This window comes from Nilaparvata lugens, unplaced genomic scaffold, assembly GCF_014356525.2.
Source record: "Nilaparvata lugens isolate BPH unplaced genomic scaffold, ASM1435652v1 scaffold5442, whole genome shotgun sequence".
Classification (NCBI taxonomy): Eukaryota; Metazoa; Arthropoda; class Insecta; order Hemiptera; family Delphacidae; genus Nilaparvata; species Nilaparvata lugens.
In genome coordinates this window covers 1-19996 of record NW_024091278.1, presented here as the reverse complement: position 1 = coordinate 19996, position 19996 = coordinate 1, and the positions used below count along the sequence as shown (strand labels likewise).

The window sequence follows — 19996 nt, the reverse complement described above, 5'->3', positions numbered from 1 at the left end:
AGTGTCCCCAAGAAAACAACGTGCAGCTTTAGAGGGAATCAATTGCAGCTTTTGTAAGAAACATTTGCAGCTTTTCGAAAGAGAATCATTTGTGATGCAAGGTGTCTGTGAATGTTGACAGGGTACGATGGAGGAGAAGATCTACGACCGACAAATCTCGAAACTGTCGCTGTCGATCAGGGTGGTCGACGAACAGCAGGTGAACCGGCACTACTCGGAGAGCGACCTTCAGGAGTTGTACAAGTTCACGCCAGCCGATCCGGATGACAGGCCTATCCCCATCGTGCCAAAGGTAGGAGAACGTCATCAAAACCTAACATACAGTTCATAAATGTGTTTTCATAACCTCATTTTCATCAAAAATGTGTTTTCATGACGTATTTTTATCAAGACTAGGGCCGTTTGCACAGTGAAAGCTTAAACTGAATTCAATCAGCTGTTGGCTTAAACTCAAACTGAATCACATTACAATAAATGAAACTTGATATAGATTTAATCCAGATTAAGATGAAATTTAGTTTTCGCCCCCTTGGATGTAATGAGCTGGTTTTCGTGCGTCATATGGAGGCCGAAAATGATTGTTTTCTGACCAGGCCGGTATAGTTTTACGGCCCTAGGGCTGTAAAATAACCTTGAAGTCAGCTGATTCTGATTTGATGTGACGTGTTTACAAAATGGTTTATGAACGGAATCAGTTTATGCTTCAGAATTGAATAAGTATTCTGCAATAAGATACTATCATTAATTTTATTTGGATGAATAAAGTACAGATGAGATATATATCATAAACTATTCAAATTTGATTTTCAGAGTAGGATAGAACTTCTAACCTAGACTTCCGAAGTCAACAACAACAAGCATTGTTGACGTTGACATTCAGATTGGCCAAATTTCAAGTGTGCTAAAACAGCTGATCAAAAAACTTTTTATTATCTGTGTTTATTATTCAAGAATCAAAACATTTATAATAATATCTAATCATCTTATTGTCATTGGAAGAATAACAAGTATAAACTCAACCTCTTACATAATTGAACATAATCTTTTAGGTTATTTAGACAAATCAAAATAAAAAATAAAATACTTGAACAATTTCCTGATATTCAGATTTGCTAGAGCTATGACCTTCCTGTTTTGCTTTCGGAAGTGCCTAATAAACAATTATTCTTATGTTTATATGTTTTTTTCTGTGTGGCGAAAAATAACGTTCTCACCATGGGCAAAAATGTTTTTCCGGCTCTCAATCTTTTCTAGTCCTCGGCCTACGGCCTCGGACTTGAAACCGATTTCTAGCCGGAAAAATCTCATTTTCGGCCTAGGTGCGAAATTTACTATTAAACTATGACTGTGCAAACGGCCCTTAGGGAGAGAAACAGTTTTGGGTTTATCCTGTTGTTACGCTCCTAATCATAGATTTGATATTGTGATTGTGGAATGTAATCAATAATTCTACTATCACTTTCAACTGGAAGCAGAACCATTCCGTTCATAATAACATGCTTGATAGACTGGCCACTAACGGCAGGACATGCATGATAAACATGTGTGTACGTGCATGCTTATCATGCACACACATGTTTTGTCATCAGCGAGAGGCTTTGAACAAAAAACAGCTGTTTGACAGCAGCTTCTAACATGAAATAAACAACAAATCCTATTATATTGAGCGAGCAATTTTTGTATGTCTGTTTATATTATTATATCTGGTTATTTTTATATCTTTATATCTGGTTATGTGATTATTTATGTTCAACGGATCTCGAAAACGGCTCTAACGATTTTCACGAAATTTGGAACATAGTAGGTTTATATGATATAAAAATTTGATTGCACTAGGTCACATCCTTGGGAAAACTCGTTGAATGACATTAAAAGGATAATTCATCCTTGGCTGAAACAGCTGAGACTTCCGTCGTCTGTGAATAGGAAAAAGTGAGCGAGTGATTCTGTGGAAAATAAAAATATCGCATCCCCGAAATTCATTAGCTGACGTATAGTCAGCTGTAAATTATAAACACGATCATTTTAGATAATTGTGTTCTGTTTATCAATAAATAAAAATCTGGTGTGGCGCACGCACAAACCTTTATACAGAAAGGTTCTATCTAATCACAGTGGTTTGAGATTAATTCCCAGTGGAATGCAAAAATCTCTCTCACAGAGGCCCCCGGTTGCACAAAGCCGGTTAAATTTTAATCCTGAATAACCTCACGTGAACCAAATCAGAGAAGATCATTTTAAAAACACGGCTTCTCTGATTGGTTCTGGAATTAATCAGGAATTAATTTAACCGGCGTTTGTGGAACAGGCACTAAGTACCTGATTGAATTATTGCAATAGTTCAACAGCTGAGTCATAATTTTCTCTCAGTCCCACTCACATGGGACTGAGTCCCACTCAGGCTCACTCACTTCCATTATCGACTCGACAGACGACGAAATGATCAGCTGTTTTTCCAAGGATGAATAATTATTATCATTTTAATGTCATCCAGCGAGTTTTCCCAGGGATGAGACCTATTGCAATCGAATTTTTATATCATGAACCTACTATGTTCCAAATTTCGTGAGAATCGTTGGAGCCGGTTTCGAGATCCGTTGGACATACAAAATAAATACCCAAATATATTATAACCATATAAATTAATACATACAGAAATTGCTCGCTTAATATAATAGGATAAACAGAAATGCTTGTTTAATAGTATAGGATAGGATATTGCCGGGGGCTTTCTAGTCAATAATCTATTATTTAATGAGTTGTTGTCGGTTCCAGGATCGATTGCTGTGTGACATGCTCGAAGAACACAGTTCGCTGATTTACAAGTGTTCATGCACGACTCGTTGCTCAGTCACGTCGAAGAGGAGGAGCTAGACGAAGAGGAACAGAGAGCTGCCTGGGAAGATTACAAGAATGAGAAGAAGAACGCCCAAATCGTAAGTAGTTGTAATATTTTTTCTTGCATTCAAATAATTTTGTTTTCTTAGACCCACATGCACCACCATTTATGTCTAATGCTAATATTATAAGTTTATTAATTAATTAATTTATTATATTGTGTACAAATACTTGGCTTGAGGAAAGGTACAACATGTGCATGCCCTAAACTGTCCCATTAGACAATAGAAACAACCTACAATTACATGAAGATATAAAAATCTACTTTGTGAAAATAATTAAGAACTGAAAATTTTGTGAAGTGAACAACTACAAGACTTAATCTATTTCGGACTACGTATAACCTTATCTAAATCTGGGAGAGGAATAGCACAAGGTTACCTTATTTTATCACTTCCTATCATTTTTGTTGATGTAATTATTGTATGAATCAATAATCAATCAATAGAAGCTACCGTTATCTTAGTTTACATGATGTTATGAAGTCACAGTTATCTTAGCTTTCATGAAGATATGGCCTCATTCATCATAAAGTGTTACATTCAGAGTTTAAACCAACAGCTGATGATCTCAGTTTGAATTGAGATGGTGCATATAGCCCCAATTTGAATTGAGATGGTGCATATAACCCCAATTTGTTTTAACAATTCATGTTAGTCTAGATACACACATCGATTTTTGGACATTCTATTCTAGCTGTCATTGTAAATTCTACCAGATTGAATGGAACTTGACAAACACACGATCACATCATATTTGTCAAGGTAAGTTTAATCTAATAGAATTCATAAAAACGGCAAAAAATCTACGTTCAAAAATCGATGTGTGTGTAACTAGACTTGGGCAATGATATGTGTAACGAAAGCCTCAATCCTCTTCCTCTATCATGAAGGCTTCCAAGGTGGATAACATTGAGAATAGAGAAAAAAAACTTTAAATAGTTTACCTAAAATAACCTGTTTTTAGTACTATTTATTACTTGAATGGGCATCATATCATTCAATTGCAGAAACATATTTTAATGGGTGGATTGAATAAAAGCTATCGAAATAAAGCAATTGCCAATACTAGGATTCAATAAATAGAAATAGAAATTTCTTCATTGACATAAGACATTTAACAAAATGTATGTATGGTCAATCGTCATATAAATATTATACAAAATTCCAAGCATAAAAACAATAAGTTACAATTTTACAATATAAAGTAATTTACAAAACCATTTTCACAATTCATACATACGAAAATCAATTTCATAAAAATCAGCCACTGTATAAATGCATTTTGATGCAGGATAAATTTAACAGTTTTTTTGAAACTCATGCAAGAAAGGCTTCTAATAGATAGGCTTCTAAAGACAGATCTGATGTATCAGTAGACTGACCTATCATTTACTGAATAATTTTACAGAAATTGAACTACGGAAGCACTCGATTATTCAACTGAATTTTGGGAATAGCTACTTTGGAATTATTCTACTCGATGTTTTCTATTTGTAACTTCATTGCAATTTATCTATTAGTTTTGAAATACACGACCAAAAAATTAATTTTGGGATTTTTTTCAGTTGATCGTATCCAGTCTTCATCAGTTCCGCCTGACGCCGTTGCAATGTTGGTCGATCAGGTAATTTCACGATTTTCAAGTCTTTTTAAATTTAAATTGCTGATTTACTAACATTGAGCAACCATAACCTAACTCACTCTTTGCTTTGCTTATCAAACGCTTTCGACCGAAACTTTCAACAGGAATTTCATTAATTCTTATGGTAGTGTTCACATGTAAATGTGTGAACATTTCCTTAAGATATTGTGGGTTTCTTTTCCTGCTCAGCAGAACATAAATTCATGCTATATTTAGACAATATTCTAGTGTTTCATTGTGGATAAATATCACTATACAGGGTCTGTATAATAAGTAACCGGAATGACCTCAGGAAATTTTTTATTGGCAAAATATGTACAATTTTTCATTAGATATCTTCAAAGTAGTCCCTATTGGAGTCGATAACACGCTGATACCGGATTTTCCAATCCCTGAACGCTCCCTGGAAGTCGTCACCCTCTATGCTGTCTAGAGCCCTCGTCGTAACACGTTGAACGTTTTCCAGGGTCCCGAACCGCGTCCCATAAGTTGTCTCTTGATCTTGGGGAACAAAAAGAAGTCCGGTGGTGCCATATCCGGGCTGTATGGAGGATGTGGTAACGTTACCCTCGACTATTTGGCCAACAGCTCGGTGACGAGGAGGCAGGTGTGCGACGAAGCATTGTCGTGATGGAGGATCCCCGAATCGGCAATCTCCGGACGGACTCGATGAACCCGGGCGGTTAGTCGACGGAGCACCTCTCTGTGGTACTGGCCGTTCACAAAGAGTTAGTGCCACCCGGCCAAACTGTAAACGACCAGTACTACAGGGAGGTGCTCCGTCGACTAACCGCCCGGGTTCATCGAGTCCGTCCGGAGATTGCCGATTCGGGGATCCTCCATCACGACAATGCTCCGTCGCACACCTGCCTCCTCGTCACCGAGCTGTTGGCCAAATAGTCGAGGGTAACGTTTGCATCCTCCTTACAGCCCGGATATGGCACCACCGGACTTCTTTTTGTTCCCCAAGATCAAGAGACAACTTAAGGGGACGCGGTTCGGGACTCTGGAAAACGTTCAACGTGCTACGACGAGGGCTCTAGACAGCATAGAGGGTGACGACTTCCAGGGAGCGTTCAGGGATTGGAAAATCCGGTATCAGCGTGTTATCGACTCCAATAGGGACTACTTTGAAGATATCTAATGAAAAATTGTACATATTTTGCCAATAAAAAATTTCCTGAGGTCAGTCCGGTTACTTATTTTACAGACACCCTGTATCTGACCAAAAACTGTATCTGAAGATAATTTAATAAGATCTTATGGTAGTGTTCACACACATTTTCATGTGAACACTGCATAATTATGTGTGAAAACTCCAATTCGCTGCCCATTAGATGAGAAGTTGATTGGAAATCAGTGTTTTTGAGGTCTTAAGTCTAAATAATCACATTCATATATCTATATCACACTCACATGCATATCTACATGGTATTTACGAGCTCCCTACCAATATTCTAGGGCATATTGTCCCTGGGTAAAAAACATATCTATATATCATATTTAAATTGTCCGGAAGTCTTCAGTTACTCACTCAGCGGCCATTTTGCTTTTTTCACTTATTTTTTTTCTAAATAATGGTTGAACATACGAAATTGAAACTTTGCACAATCATTTATAACAACTAGACAAAGCTACAAAAAAATTATTATAATTTTTCAATTCATGAAACAAAATGGCGGGCATTAAAAATGTTGTTTTTGTTTCTTTAACAACTCAGAAATCGTTGGTTTGAAAAAAATACAAGAATAAAATTTATAGTAAATTTAATTACCTATCGATTGGTACCAGATTTCTTAAGATTGAACCAATATTAACTGAGCTATGGCAGCTTTAGTGGTTGGTAAACCACCTTCAGATGGTTATGTAACGTTATTTTATTGTTTGATATGACCTTAAATCGGTTACTATTAACATGCAATGCAAATAGAGATTGTTGAATCATTGAGGTGACTCTATCAGCATGCCTTGGTTTGCATTGCAACAAACTTTCAGTGGTCACCTATCACTAAGGTTTTAAATCATATCAAACAATAAAATAACGTTACATAACCATTGGTTGGTGGGTTACCAACCACTAGAGCTGCCATATCTCAGTTAATATTGGTTCGATCGTAAGAAATCTGGTGCCAATCAATAGGTAACTAAAATTACTAAAAAAAGTTATTCTTGTATTTTTTTCAACCAACGGTTTTTGATTTATTTAAGAAACAACATTTTAAATGGCCGCCATTTTGTTTTATGAATTTGAAAAATCATCATAATTTTTTTGTCATAGAGAAACTATAGCGTAAGTAGATATCCCATGGTATAGGGAATTTATGTCGCAACTTTTACTGTTATCTCAAGCCGATTACTGTCAATTTTTACTACTTTGTTGGGGTGAGAGTGTGGGAACGGCACAATTTGAGAGACTACCAGCGTCACACAGCTGCATGGGAAAGAACTACGTGAACTATCGGCTTGGTAGTCTCTCATATTATGCCGATCATACTTTTTACCCGGTCAAAACAGTAAAAATCGACAGTAATCGGCTTGAGATAACAGTAAAAGTTGCGACATAAACGCCCTATAACATGGGATATCTACTTACGCTATTGTTTCTCTATGCTTTTGTATACTAGGTCGGCTGGACTGAGTGGGGATAGTACAATTAGAACTCGTAGGAATTATATTTTCACTGTCTCTGATTTATGTGGAAATCCAGCTTTAAGTCCTGCTGGGCATAAAAAATAACATTGTTTCTTATGGTGTGTACACACACATTTGAAGTTTGCTATTTATGAACACTATAGTGAGGTCCACGTTATAATGGCAGTGTTTGATTAGCAATGGTATCGCTATCCTTGTCTGTCATTCAACAAGCCGATAGCGATATCTCTTCCTCGCTTTGCTCTGTTGCCAGATCGTCTTTTAACATATAGAATTAATAATTAACAAATATTGTATCTTAATTATGTAAATTCATAATCAATTAATTGAAAAATATAATTTCTTGCTTAATAAAGTATAATTGATCATTTTAAACGAGAATGAACAGTTAATATTACTTCAATAAACCTGTATCAGCTACCGTCTATAGAAGGCATTGACAAGACAGAGGATCGGCAAAGTTGTTCGTATCTTTCTCCACTGCCATTATAACGTGGACCTCACTATACCATAAGAACCCGTTGTATTTTTCCTGGCCACCAGAGCAGAAATTTATTGGGAAGTGGGGATTTTGACGAAATCATTCAAATTGGCAGCAATCCTCATATAATAACATCATTGCTTCCCATTCTACCAATGCTGACAGTTTAAAGTTAATTTCACTTTGAGTTTGAGTTAAGTTTGAATATTCGTTTTTAAACTGTTTTTGAAGACTCTTCAGTCTAATTTTTTACTTTCCTTGCCCTATTCATAGGTAAGGAAAGTATTGATTGCCGAAAAAAATTAAGGTACCCCAATTTTTAAATTTCTATACGTTTTAAGGTCCCCTGAATCCAAAAAAGTGGTTTTTAGGTATTGGTCTGTGTACACGATATCTCATCTCCCAATTAACTGAATGACTTGAAATTTGGCACTTAATGTCCTTACAATATAAGGATCCAACACGAACAATTTCGACCAAATGCAATCCAAGATGGCAGCTAAAATGGCGAAAAAGTTGTCAAAAAATGGGTTTTCGCGATTTTCTCGAAAACGGCTCCAACGATTTTGATCAAATTTATACCTGAAATAGTCATTAATAATCTCTATCAACTGCCACAAGTCCCACATCTGTAAAAATTCCAGGAGCTCCGCCCCATCTATGCAAAGTTTGAATTTAGATTCCCAATTATCAGGCTTCAGATACAATTTAAACAATTTCAAGTGGAAAAGATTGAGCATGAAAATCTCTACAATTAATGTTCAGTAACATCTTGACCTAAAATTGAAAATAAGCTCGAAATTCAAGAAAATGAGATTATTCAAAATGTAATTGCAAACTGTTGGCAACTGTTGATTCTATTAAATCATTCACTATGAGAGATAGCAGACCTCGTGTGTCTCCAGCTTTATTGTCCTGTCACCAGCTGGTTCAGATCTTTGAATATTAGATGCGCGTGAACACTAGCGTTAGGTGATCAATTTTCATATCGGCAAGGAAAGTTGTGTGAGTGTGCCACACCAGATTTTTTTAATAATAGTGTTTTAGTAATCTGTAGTGTAATCAAAAATAGTTCAAAAACGAATTATTAACTACAGTTATCACATTACTACAGTTAATAACTATATTATTGTAAGTGGAATAGTTTTTTTGTAATGAATTTTCGTAACCCCGAAGAACTTTTTGAAACGCTCTGTATTTTACCTCGCCGTTTTTAGCCGGGACCTCACCTGTCATGCAATGTTCCGATCCTACTCATATCCGATATTTGTGTTGGCTGAGAAATTAGTGGTGTTAGTACAGATCACATGCACTATTCTAGGCTGTTGTCATTCGAGATCGGATCGGAGTGGGATCGGAACACTGCATGAACAGTTGTGTCCCCGGCTATTATTATAAGTTTGGACCCATCGATTGATATTTTATCATTGCAGGTAATCCCAGAACATGATGTGCAAATTATGACAAATATTTTGAGAAAAAAGGTGAGGATTCTTTACAATAGTCACTTTGTGGTTAGGCGATTTATTTTATTTATTTATTTTTAATGCGGGTGTCAGAGATTGTTTGTTGAATCACCATAATGCACTGCGATGAAACATCAATTTTTAATACTATAATACAGTTCGAAGACTACACGGTGTCCCACGAAGAGTTTTACAAGTTTAATATTTCATATTACGTGCTCATCCATGCACCAACTTTTCTAAATTTTACTCAGTTTACAAAGTAGGTTCTAAAAATATTTTGGGAAAATCATTGGGAACAAAATGGCGGCATATTGAAAATTTTACCAATTCGCTTCATTTAAAAACTACTGCCGCCATTTTGTTTCTACGAAGGCTAGGGAGCTGACATTTTCCCAGAATATATTAATATATTTTTAGAACCTACTTTGTAAACTGTGTAAAATTTAGAAAAGTTCGGTGCATGAATGGGCACGTAATATGAAATTAAACTTGTAAACCTCTTCGTGGGACTTCGTGTATATTTATGTGAAAAACTATAACTATAAAATATTTACTCACTGACTTACAAACTGTTATATCAATATTTTTTAGCACCATAATAACAGCTGGAAGGCTATATGTGAAAACACTTAGGCCCGCGGCAATGTAGACCCACGAAAAGCAACCCACGCCGTGGGGTGTTTTGTAAAACATTGCTAGGCTTTTCCAGACATCTGTGTAATACATGCAATGAATAATCCACTTGTCAGCTGATTGATTATGAATAATTCTATAGCAATGGTTTACAAAACATCCCATGGCGTGGGTTGCTTTTCGTGGATTAGCGTGGGTCTACTTTGCGGCGGGCCTTTGGCCGGTTTCCGAGCTCGGGATTTAGCCAAGTTCTAGACTTTAAACAGCTGAAGTCAGAAAATTGGCTTTCCGAAACGGGGCGTAGTCGTAGTTTTTATGATAATCTTTAATATGTTATTTCTATAATTGGAAACGTTTTTCCTTGACGAAATGAAGCATTCCTAAATAATTCATAATAGCTGAAACTTTCGAAATTTTATTTAAACGTGGACTACGACCACGCCCCGTTTCGGAAAGCCAATTTTCTGACTCCAGCTGTTTATGTATAGAACTTGGCTAAATCCTGAGCTCGGAAACCGGCCTTTACTGATTTGAGGTCCCGGGTTCAAACCCGGTTACAAACAAAAGTTTTTAAAGCCGTATCACTCCCATGTTATCAGATCGGAACGTTAACTGTTGGTCCTGGCTGAAGTATGACAGTCGTAAGACCAAATGACGGCTTGAATGATATATTCAGTCGAGGTGGGACCTTCCCGCAAGGGATTCTTCATCAACTAATAGCCATACGAATTTAATTTACTTTTACTAACTAAAGCATGGTCTTGACTGTTCAAAAGCATGCTTTAGTCAGAGTGTAAATATTTCATAGCTTTCACGTATAGTCTTATTAATAAATTCATATAAGTATAAATTGAAATGGACATAACCTACATAATATTTAAGACAAATTAAGACAAAATTAGGAAATTGAAGAAGTTTTGGGCAATAGCCTGTTTTTTCTTTCCCGACTATAGTAGGCTATTTTTTGCTCTAATAAATAAATAAGAAAGTAATTGTCAATTTATTCATGTATGGGATAGGAAATACTCGATTCACGCATCATCACTTATGAACTAATGAACTGATAAAATTGCAGTTTTACAAAAAGATTCTAAACTCACCGAGGATGGATGTAGGTTTATTTTCATTTCTTCAATTAATTAATTTTAATTTAATAATTAAAACAAATGTAGTCAATTTGTGATCAAAGTTTACGCAACAACAAGATTCCAACCTATGATGGTAATTTGATTCTGAACAAATGAAATTATTGTGGAACAATTTGAATGAACAATTATTGTGGAACAATAATGAATGGACAATTTGAATGAATGAATATAGGAATATATATAGGAATGAATATATGTCAGTGTTGACATTCAAATGTATGAAAGGTTGCGGGTTGGAGACCGATCAATTCATATTTTTATGGGATTTTTCAATTCAGAAGGAAATTATCCACGTAATTTTGACAAAATAATATATTTTTGACATATATGGGTTTGCATTTACAACACATATTTAAGTGTATTATATGCTGATGACACGACTGTTGTGCTACAGACCCATTGATAGAAAGAGTATAGAATAAACTCGAAAATGCTCTGTCTACGGTCAGCACTTGGTATGTGGCCAATGGACTGAAATTGAATGAAGATAAAACTGAGATACTGTTTTTCTCCCTCAAAGACAATCTGAGTCTGATTAAACCGGTCAAACTTCTTGGACTTCATATGGACTACAAGCTGAACTGGGACACACATATTGAGCATCTCGAATAATCTATTTATTGAGAAAACTGAGAAATTGCGTGAATTTAGATACACTCATATTGACCTATTTTGGGCTCTTCCACTCATATTTGAGTTATGGTGTGCGTCTATGGGGTGATTCCGTCCATTCAAAAACAGTGTTCCTATGTCATAAAAAGCTCTTAGAGCTATCCTAGGACTAACACAGAGAGATTCATGCAGGCCACATTTCCCTAATTTGAGTATACTATCCCTTCCATCTCTCTTCATTTATTCTAATTTAATTTACGTCAAGGAAAACTCAGAAAAATGTTCCATTCATGAAGACTTCCATGCATATAATACCAGGAACAGTAGAAACATTGTAGCACCACAAATAAGACTTCCTAAAACTATGAGAAGCCATACTTTCCAACAGTGTATATTGTATAATAAACTGCCTCAAACAACCAGGAATCTGCCTCCAAACAAATTTAAGAAAGTTATATACAGTTATCTTAAGAATAATGTCTTTTACTCACTTGAGGAATATCTGAATACCTGAATTGAATGTAATATAGATGTGCTTTATCAGATATGATTAGCCTACTTTTAAAATGTATATATTATGGCTTGCCTAATGCTATAATTGTAGCCTGATGGTTAATAAAACGAATCTTGAATCAATATTTTCCCCAGTGCAAAGCACGGGTTACGTGATAGTATAGCCTCAAAGTAGTTATTATAGTGTTGAAACTTGATTGTTGCTTGCACATATATTTTTATCTGTTGTTTTTGAATGTTTTATAGTATTGTAGTTGTAGTAACAAAGAAACAAAAAACATTTTTGTTGGAGATATGAATGAATGTGTTTGTACGTATTACATATTCTTTGCAGTTATATTTGCAGCAGAAACCTTTATTGACTTCCCTTGATGCAGTAATACATTATTGTTTTTACTTTCCTGCCCTATTACCATAGGTAAGGAAGTATTGCTTTCCAAAAAAATTTAAGGTACCCTAATTTCATGTTTTCTATACGTTTCAAGGTCCCCTGAGTCCAAAACATTATTTTTGGGTATGGTCTGTGTGTGTGTGTGTGTGTGTGTGTGTGTGTGTGTGTGTGTGTGTGTATGTGTGTGTGTGTATGTAAGTGTGTGTGTAGTATGTGTGTATGTCTGTGAACACGATAACTCCATTCATAATTAACCGATTTGAATAACTCCATTATGAATAACTCCATTCATAATTAACCGATTGACTTGAAATTTTAAACTTAAGGTCCTTATACCATGAGGATCCGACAATAAGAAATTCAATAAAATTCAATTCAAGATGGCGGAAAAAATGGAGGATAATTACTAAAAAACCATGTTTTTCACGTTTTTCTCGAAAACGGCTCTAACGATTTTCTTCAAATTTATACCATGGATAGCTATTTATAAGCCCTATCAACTGACATGAGTCTCATTTCTGGGAAAATTGCAGGAGCTCCGTAATATTCTTGAGAAAAATGGCGGATAATGACTAAAAATCCATGTTTTTCACGGTTTTCTCGAAAACGGCTCTATCGAATTTCTTCAAATTCATACCATGGATAAATATTTATAGGCACTATCAACTGGCATGAGTCTCATTTCTGGGAAAATTCCATGAGCTCCGTAATATTCTTGAGAAAAATGGCGGATAGTGACTAAAAAACCATGTTTTTCACGGTTTTCTCGAAAACGGCTCTAATGATTTTCTTCAAATTTATACCATGGATAGCTATTCATAAGCCCTATCAAATGACATGAGTTTTTTTCTGGGAAAATTGCTGGAGCTTCGTATATTCTTGAGAAAAATGGCTGATAATTACAAAAAAAAAAACACCTTTTTCACGATTTTCTCAAAAATAACTTGACCGATTTTTTTCAAATTCATACTCTGTATAGTTATTTATCAGTTCTATCAACTGGCATGAGTCTCCTTCCTGGGAAACCAATGGGGGGTCCACCCCATCCTTGAGAAATGGACTTAGAAACTTAGTCCTTCTCGTGCATGAGGTAGGTAGGTAGCGCAGTTCATAAAAATCTGGTGTGGTACACTCACACAACTTTCCTTGCTCATATTCGAAACTACGATCAGACTTTTGTATATGTGTATATATAATTGTTTTCAGAGTACTTTTTCCTTTGTGTAAATTGTGAAATTCAATGATTTTTTTTAGTCGTCATTTTTTTAAAGTCGTCAAAACAGCTGTTCTACAGATGAAATATGTGTTCTTTTTATGAACTGCTCTACCTACCTACCTCATGCACGAGAAGGAGGTTACAAAGTCCATTTCTCAAGGATGGGGTGGACCCCCCATTAGTTTCCCAGAAAGGAGACTCATGCCAGTTAATAGAGCTGATAAATAACTATACAGAGTATGAATTTGAAAAAAATCGGTCAAGTTATTTTGAAAAAATCGTGAAAAACATGGTTTTTTAGTAGTTATCCGCCACTTTTCTCAAGAATATTACGGAGCTCCTGCAATTTTCCAAGGAAAAAACTCATGTCATTTGATAGGACTTATGAATAGCTACTACCCATGGCTTGAATTTGAAGAAAATCGTTAGAGCCGTTTTCGAGAAAACCGTGAAAAACCTGGTTTTTGGTCATTATCCGCCATTTTTCTCAAGAATATTACGGAGCTCATGGAATTTTCCCAGAAATGAGACTTATGCCAGTTGATAGTGCTTATGAATATCTATCCATGGTATGAATTTGAAGTAAATCGTTAGAGCAGTTTTCGAGAAAACGGTGAAAAACATGGATTTTTTAGTCATTATCCGCCATTTTTCTCAAGAATATTACGGAGCTTCTGGAATTTTCCCAGAAATGAAACTTATGCCAGTTGATAGGGCTTAAAAATAGCTATCCATGGTATAATTTGAAGAAAATCGTTGGAGCCGTTTTCGAGAAAACCGTGAAAAACATGGTTTTTTAGTCATTTTCCGCCATTTTTCTCAAGAATATAACGGAGCTCCTGGAATTTTCCCAGAAATGAGACTTATGCTAGTTGATAGGGCTTATAAATAGCTATCCATGATATGATTTGTAGAAAATCGTTAGAGCCATTTTCGAGAAAAACGTGAAAAACATGGTTTTTTAGTAATTATCCGCCATTTTTTCCGCCATCTTGAATTGAATTTTATTGAATTTCTTATTGTCGGGTCCTCACGGTATAGGGACCTTAAGTTTAAAATTCCAAGTCGATCGGTTAATTAGGAATGGAGTTATCGTTTTCACAGACATACACACACACATACACACACACAGACCAATACCCAAAAATCATGTTTTTGGACTCAGGGACCTTGAAACGTATAGAAAACTTGAAATTGGGGTACCTTAATTTTTTTTGGAAAGCAATACTTTCCTTACCTATGGTAGTAGGGCAAGGAAAGTAAAAGAACACATAGTCGAGATATTTCATCTGTAGAACAGCGTTTTGACGACTTAAAAAAATGACGACTAAAAAAATCATCGAATTTCACAATTCACCAAAGAAAAAGTACTCTGAAAACAATTATATATACACATATATTATACAAAAGTCTGATCGTAGTTTCAAATATGAGCAAGGAAAGTTGTGTGAGTGTACCACACCAGATTTTTGATGTTTTGTGATACCAATATATAACAATTGTTTCTCCAACTCCACACTGAAAATATAGATCGAAGAGCGAGATTATGAATCCGATTTAAAAGGATCAATTTTTTATGGTCTATCCCATATCACAATTAGTTATGATTCCAAATATTCATCCAGTTATTCCTAAAAAATAAATAAATTCATCTCCGTATAGAATGTCATCCTTTTATTAAATACTTTATACAATAATGTAATTCGACCTGTAATTATGCGTTGAGTGTTCATATATTTCTATATATCTTTCGACTCTCATTATATACATTGAATATGTTTAAAATTATTCATTCTATCATTTATTTATCCATTCACTTATTCCTTTAGTAGTGTATTAAATCATTTATTTATTCTTGCATACATTTTCTCATTCATTATTAAGGCTCAACTCACACTTACGCGACTCAGGTCGAGAAGAGACTCGACTCTAGTCGAGAGCATGTGTTTTCAAATGGTGACGTCGCGGAGACTAGAATCGACTGGTCGGTCTAAGTGTCACCATTTGGAGACATATGCTCTCGACTAGAGTCGAGTCTCTTCTCGACCTGAGTCGCGTAAGTGTAAGTTGAGCCTAAGAGTAATAAATATTACAAAATTTGAATAAAAAACTGGTGCTAACTCAAAACTTTTTCTGTCCCTAAATACATCAGTTCAATTTATTTGTCCAAAGTAGTATTAGTCATAAATAATCTTTACTCGATACTGAATAACTGATGTAAACTTTAGCATTATAATTAAACATCTTCGATAGGTTGATAGAAAAGCCGAAAACAATGAAAAACGTGTAGGTTTTTTATCACGATTAATAATATTGACTTATGAGTCTGAACCTAACCTTCATAAAATTATTATAATTTTAAAATTACAAATAAAAATATTCTGATGTTAACTGCCATAATTGTAATAGCATATTCCTCTAGATTTATTGATGTATGCTTCAAGTCTTGAGCAAAATTTGTTGAAAATCTAAATGTTGAGAAATATTTCAATATACTTTTGTTAGTTTACAATATAAGGACGTATAAGGGCATTCCTCTGAATTTATTAGACTTATTGACTGTTTCGAATCTTAAGAAAAATTTTGTGTAAATTTATATGTAGAGAATTATTTTAATTTATCTTATTATTTCAGTTTAAGGACGCTCTTTCTCCTGAGCAACTTAACAGAGTGGTATTGAAATCTGTTGAAGATTGGAGGCGTAGACAAATTGATCTCCTTGTGAGTATTTTTTATCTTTATTCATATACAATATAATATGAATAAATTATATTTCCTTTATTTATTCATATCAAACATTAGTGCCCCATTACAGAGTCACGCCACATTATTCATTATTGAACGAGTGACAGCGAGTTCTCACTTTTGACTCACTCAAGGCCAAAGTCTTTGTCCGTCTGTTTGTATGTTCTACAATAACTTTAGGAAACATTCATCAATCAGCTTCAAATTTAAACATCAGTATTCTTCGAACCTCTCCACAAATCAAGTTGGTTGGACAACAAAATTGACTCTTCACTCCTTCATGCTTTTTCAGGATATAACTAATAACATTGCATAAGACAAATATTTGTTGTGATTTATAATTTAGTCATCTGAAGAATTCATTGCATTCAATTCAACAGTTTTTCATTTATTCATAAAATCAGCTGAGGCTATTTGGAAGCTATCACACAGACATACAAGTGCGCTGACACATGATTTCAGCTGCCTAGTAACTAGTTGTGCATTTAAACTACTAGTAGTTCTGTGAACAGTAGACATGATGCAGTATTATCATCCACGAGAGTACCTGATTGAAACTATAGATCTTATGGAAATACAGCAATTGACTGGCTTCTCCACACATCTGTGTAATCACTTGTCAGCTGATTTATAATGAATAATCCTATAGTCTGATTTTTACTCTAATATTGGCGTATGAAGGAGGCTCCTTCATACGCCAATATTAGAGTAAAAATTTAGTGAAAAAGTACCCCAATTTCTAAATTTCTATAAGTTTCAAGGTCCCCTGAGTCCAAAAAAGTGGTTTTTGGGTATTGGTCTGTATGTGTGTGTGTGTGTGTGTGTGTGTGTGTGTGTGTGTGTGTGTGTGTGTGTATGAGTGTATGTGCGTCTGTGTACACGATATCTCATCTCCCAATGACTTAAAATTTGGAACTTAAGGTCCTTACAATATAAGGATCCGACACGAACAATTTCGATCAAATGCAATTCAAGATGGCGGCTAAAATGGAGAAAATGTTGTCAAAAACAGGGGTTTTCGCGATTTTCTCGAAAACGGCTCCAACGATTTTGATTTAATTTATACCTAGAATAGTCATTGATAAGCTCTATCAACTGCCACAAATCCTATATCTGTAAAAATTTCAGGAGCTCCGCCCCATCTATGCAAAGTTTGATTTTAGATTACCAATTAACAGACTTCAGATACAATTTAAACAAAAAATTCAAGTGGAAAAGATTGAGCATGAAAATCTCTACAATTAAAGTTCAGTAACATTTTCAACTAAAATTGAAAATAAGCTCGAAATTCGAGAAAATGTGATTATCCAATTGCAAACTGCTGGCAACTGTTGATTCTATTAAATGATTCACTATGAAGAGATAGCAGACCTCGTATGTCTCCAGCGTTATTGTACTGTCACCAGCTGACTCAGATCTTCGTTTATAAGTAGACTTGAGATGCGCGTGAACACTAGCGTCAGGTGATCAATTCTCATAACAGCAAGGAAAGTTGTGTGAGTGCGCCACACCAGATTTTTACTCTAATATTGGCGTATGAAGGAGGCTCCTTTTTCCTTTTATATTATTCTTGAAATGCAAAATTTCCGAAAACCTTGTATATACGTCGACGCGCAATTAAAAAAGGAATATACCTGTCAAATTTCATGAAAATCTATTACCGCGTTTCGCCGTAAATGCGCAACATATAAACATTCAAACATTTAAACATTAAGAGAAATGCCAAACCGTCGACTTGAATCTTAGACCTCACTTCGCTCGGTCAATCAGTTTGTATTCTTTATAGACTGGCGGTACAGCTGGATCACTTCCAACAAATCATGCAGATGAATTATCATATCCTCTTTGTTTTTAGTTATGCATTTAAACGGTTTGTTTGTATTTTTTATAGACTGGCGTTACATCTAAAGCCCTTCCAACAAATCCCGCATCTTCCAACAATCAGGGGAACAAGCATCAGATACCAAACAGCATGTATCAATCAGCAGGCAGATTCGCTAATAATGCAGCTACTAAGCCTTACACTGCTGATTCCACCAAGTGGCCTGTTGCTCTAAGTAACACGTATGCAGGTGGCACAATGCAAGCTAATAGGATGACTGCTAGAAGGCCAACAACTTCGACTAATTTCCCTTCAACTATTAGGAATGCAAATGCAAATAATGCATACTTAACCAGTAACTCTGCAATTCCAGCTAGTAGAACGATGACTTCAAGTAGCACATCTTCAAGTAATGCGATTCCAGCTAGTAGGACGATGACATCAAGTAGCACATCTTCAAGTAATGCGATTCCAGCTAGTAGGATGATGCCTTCAAGTAGCACATCTTCAAGTAATGCAATTCCAGCTAGTAGGACGATGCCTTCAAGTAGCACATCTTCAATTAATGCGATTCCAGCTAGTAGGACGATGCCTTCAAGTAGCACATCTTCAATTAATGCGATTCCAGCTAGTAGGACGATGACTTCAAGTAGCACATCCTCAAGTAATGCAGTTCCAGCTAGTAGGACGATGGTTTCAAGTAGTGCAATTCAAACTACTATGCCAAAAACTATAACTTTTGATCCTTCCACATATTCAAGTAATGCTGTACCAACTACTAAGCAGACACCTGCTAGTAGGATGATGACTTCTTCCAGTAAATTTCCTTCCACTAGTAGATCAACATTTGCTACTGGTAACTCTTTAAATACAAGTAATGCAACTAGTAAATCTACAACTGCTAGTAATACTAGCAGTATAGCTTCAACTAGTAGAGCTACATCAGTAATCAATCCTCCTTCAACTGGTAGAACTACAAGTAGTAATGCAACTTCAAACAACATACCTTCAAATAGTAACCAAGCTACTGCCAGTAATTCAATTTCAACTAATAATCCCACATCTGCAAGTAATACTAGTAGGGCAAGAATCACATCTGTGATTCAAAAAGCATCAACCAGTAACACTACCTCTGAAAGTAAGCCAAGTTCCAGCGAGAATAAATCAAATAATGAAGATTGAAGACTGAATATTTTTCCGCAAGCTGCAAGAATTTATTTCTTTATTTGATATTGAATTTAACAGTTTTATTTCTTCAAAATTATAACTTTCCTCTGAAAATAAACCAAGTTCCAGTGAGAGTAGATCATCAAATAATGAAGATTGAAGACTTAAGAACTGTAATTAATTTTTCTACAAAATGCAAGTTGCAAGTATTTATTTCTTTATTTGATATTGACTTTAAGTACAGTATTCGTTTCTTATAAATTATAACATCCAATAATGATATTACCAATCAAACAATCACATCTATACCTAATACACGTACAATTTATGGGCTTTCTATGAAAGCGTCCACAAGTTGTAAAGATAGTTAAAAACTTGATGTTATTGAATAATTAGGTATTTGGATTTAAATTTGCATATATCAGCTATATTCATCAAACATTGATGTTTAATACATGTGTATTATTACCTATTATTATAATTAAAAAAGCTGCCTATCCTTTTGTAGAAAAATTCAATTTTAATTTAACCAATTCTATTCCAATTTATATTTTTTTAATTAAATTTGTCAGTCTAGATTTGTATAAATAATCAATATTGGAGAG

The 19996-nt window shown here is 35.1% G+C and overlaps 1 protein-coding gene across 2 annotated transcripts; it reads left to right on the top strand.

The window, feature by feature from the left end:
* The first annotated feature begins 116 nt into the window (after nucleotides 1–116).
* Nucleotides 117–19974, top strand: LOC120355982 (uncharacterized protein DDB_G0271670-like). 2 transcript variants are annotated; one of them, XM_039444758.1, is made up of 6 exons: nucleotides 117–292; nucleotides 2776–2936; nucleotides 4466–4524; nucleotides 9109–9159; nucleotides 16292–16378; nucleotides 18294–19974. In XM_039444758.1, the coding sequence occupies exons 3-6, from the start codon at nucleotides 4510–4512 to the stop codon at nucleotides 19404–19406; spliced, it is 1266 nt and encodes a 421-aa protein (XP_039300692.1). In that variant the 5' UTR covers nucleotides 117–292; nucleotides 2776–2936; nucleotides 4466–4509; the 3' UTR covers nucleotides 19407–19974. The 2 variants fall into 2 exon arrangements, with proteins under 2 accessions (XP_039300692.1, XP_039300693.1); XM_039444759.1 differs by lacking the exon at nucleotides 9109–9159.
* The last annotated feature ends 22 nt before the right edge of the window (nucleotides 19975–19996 follow it).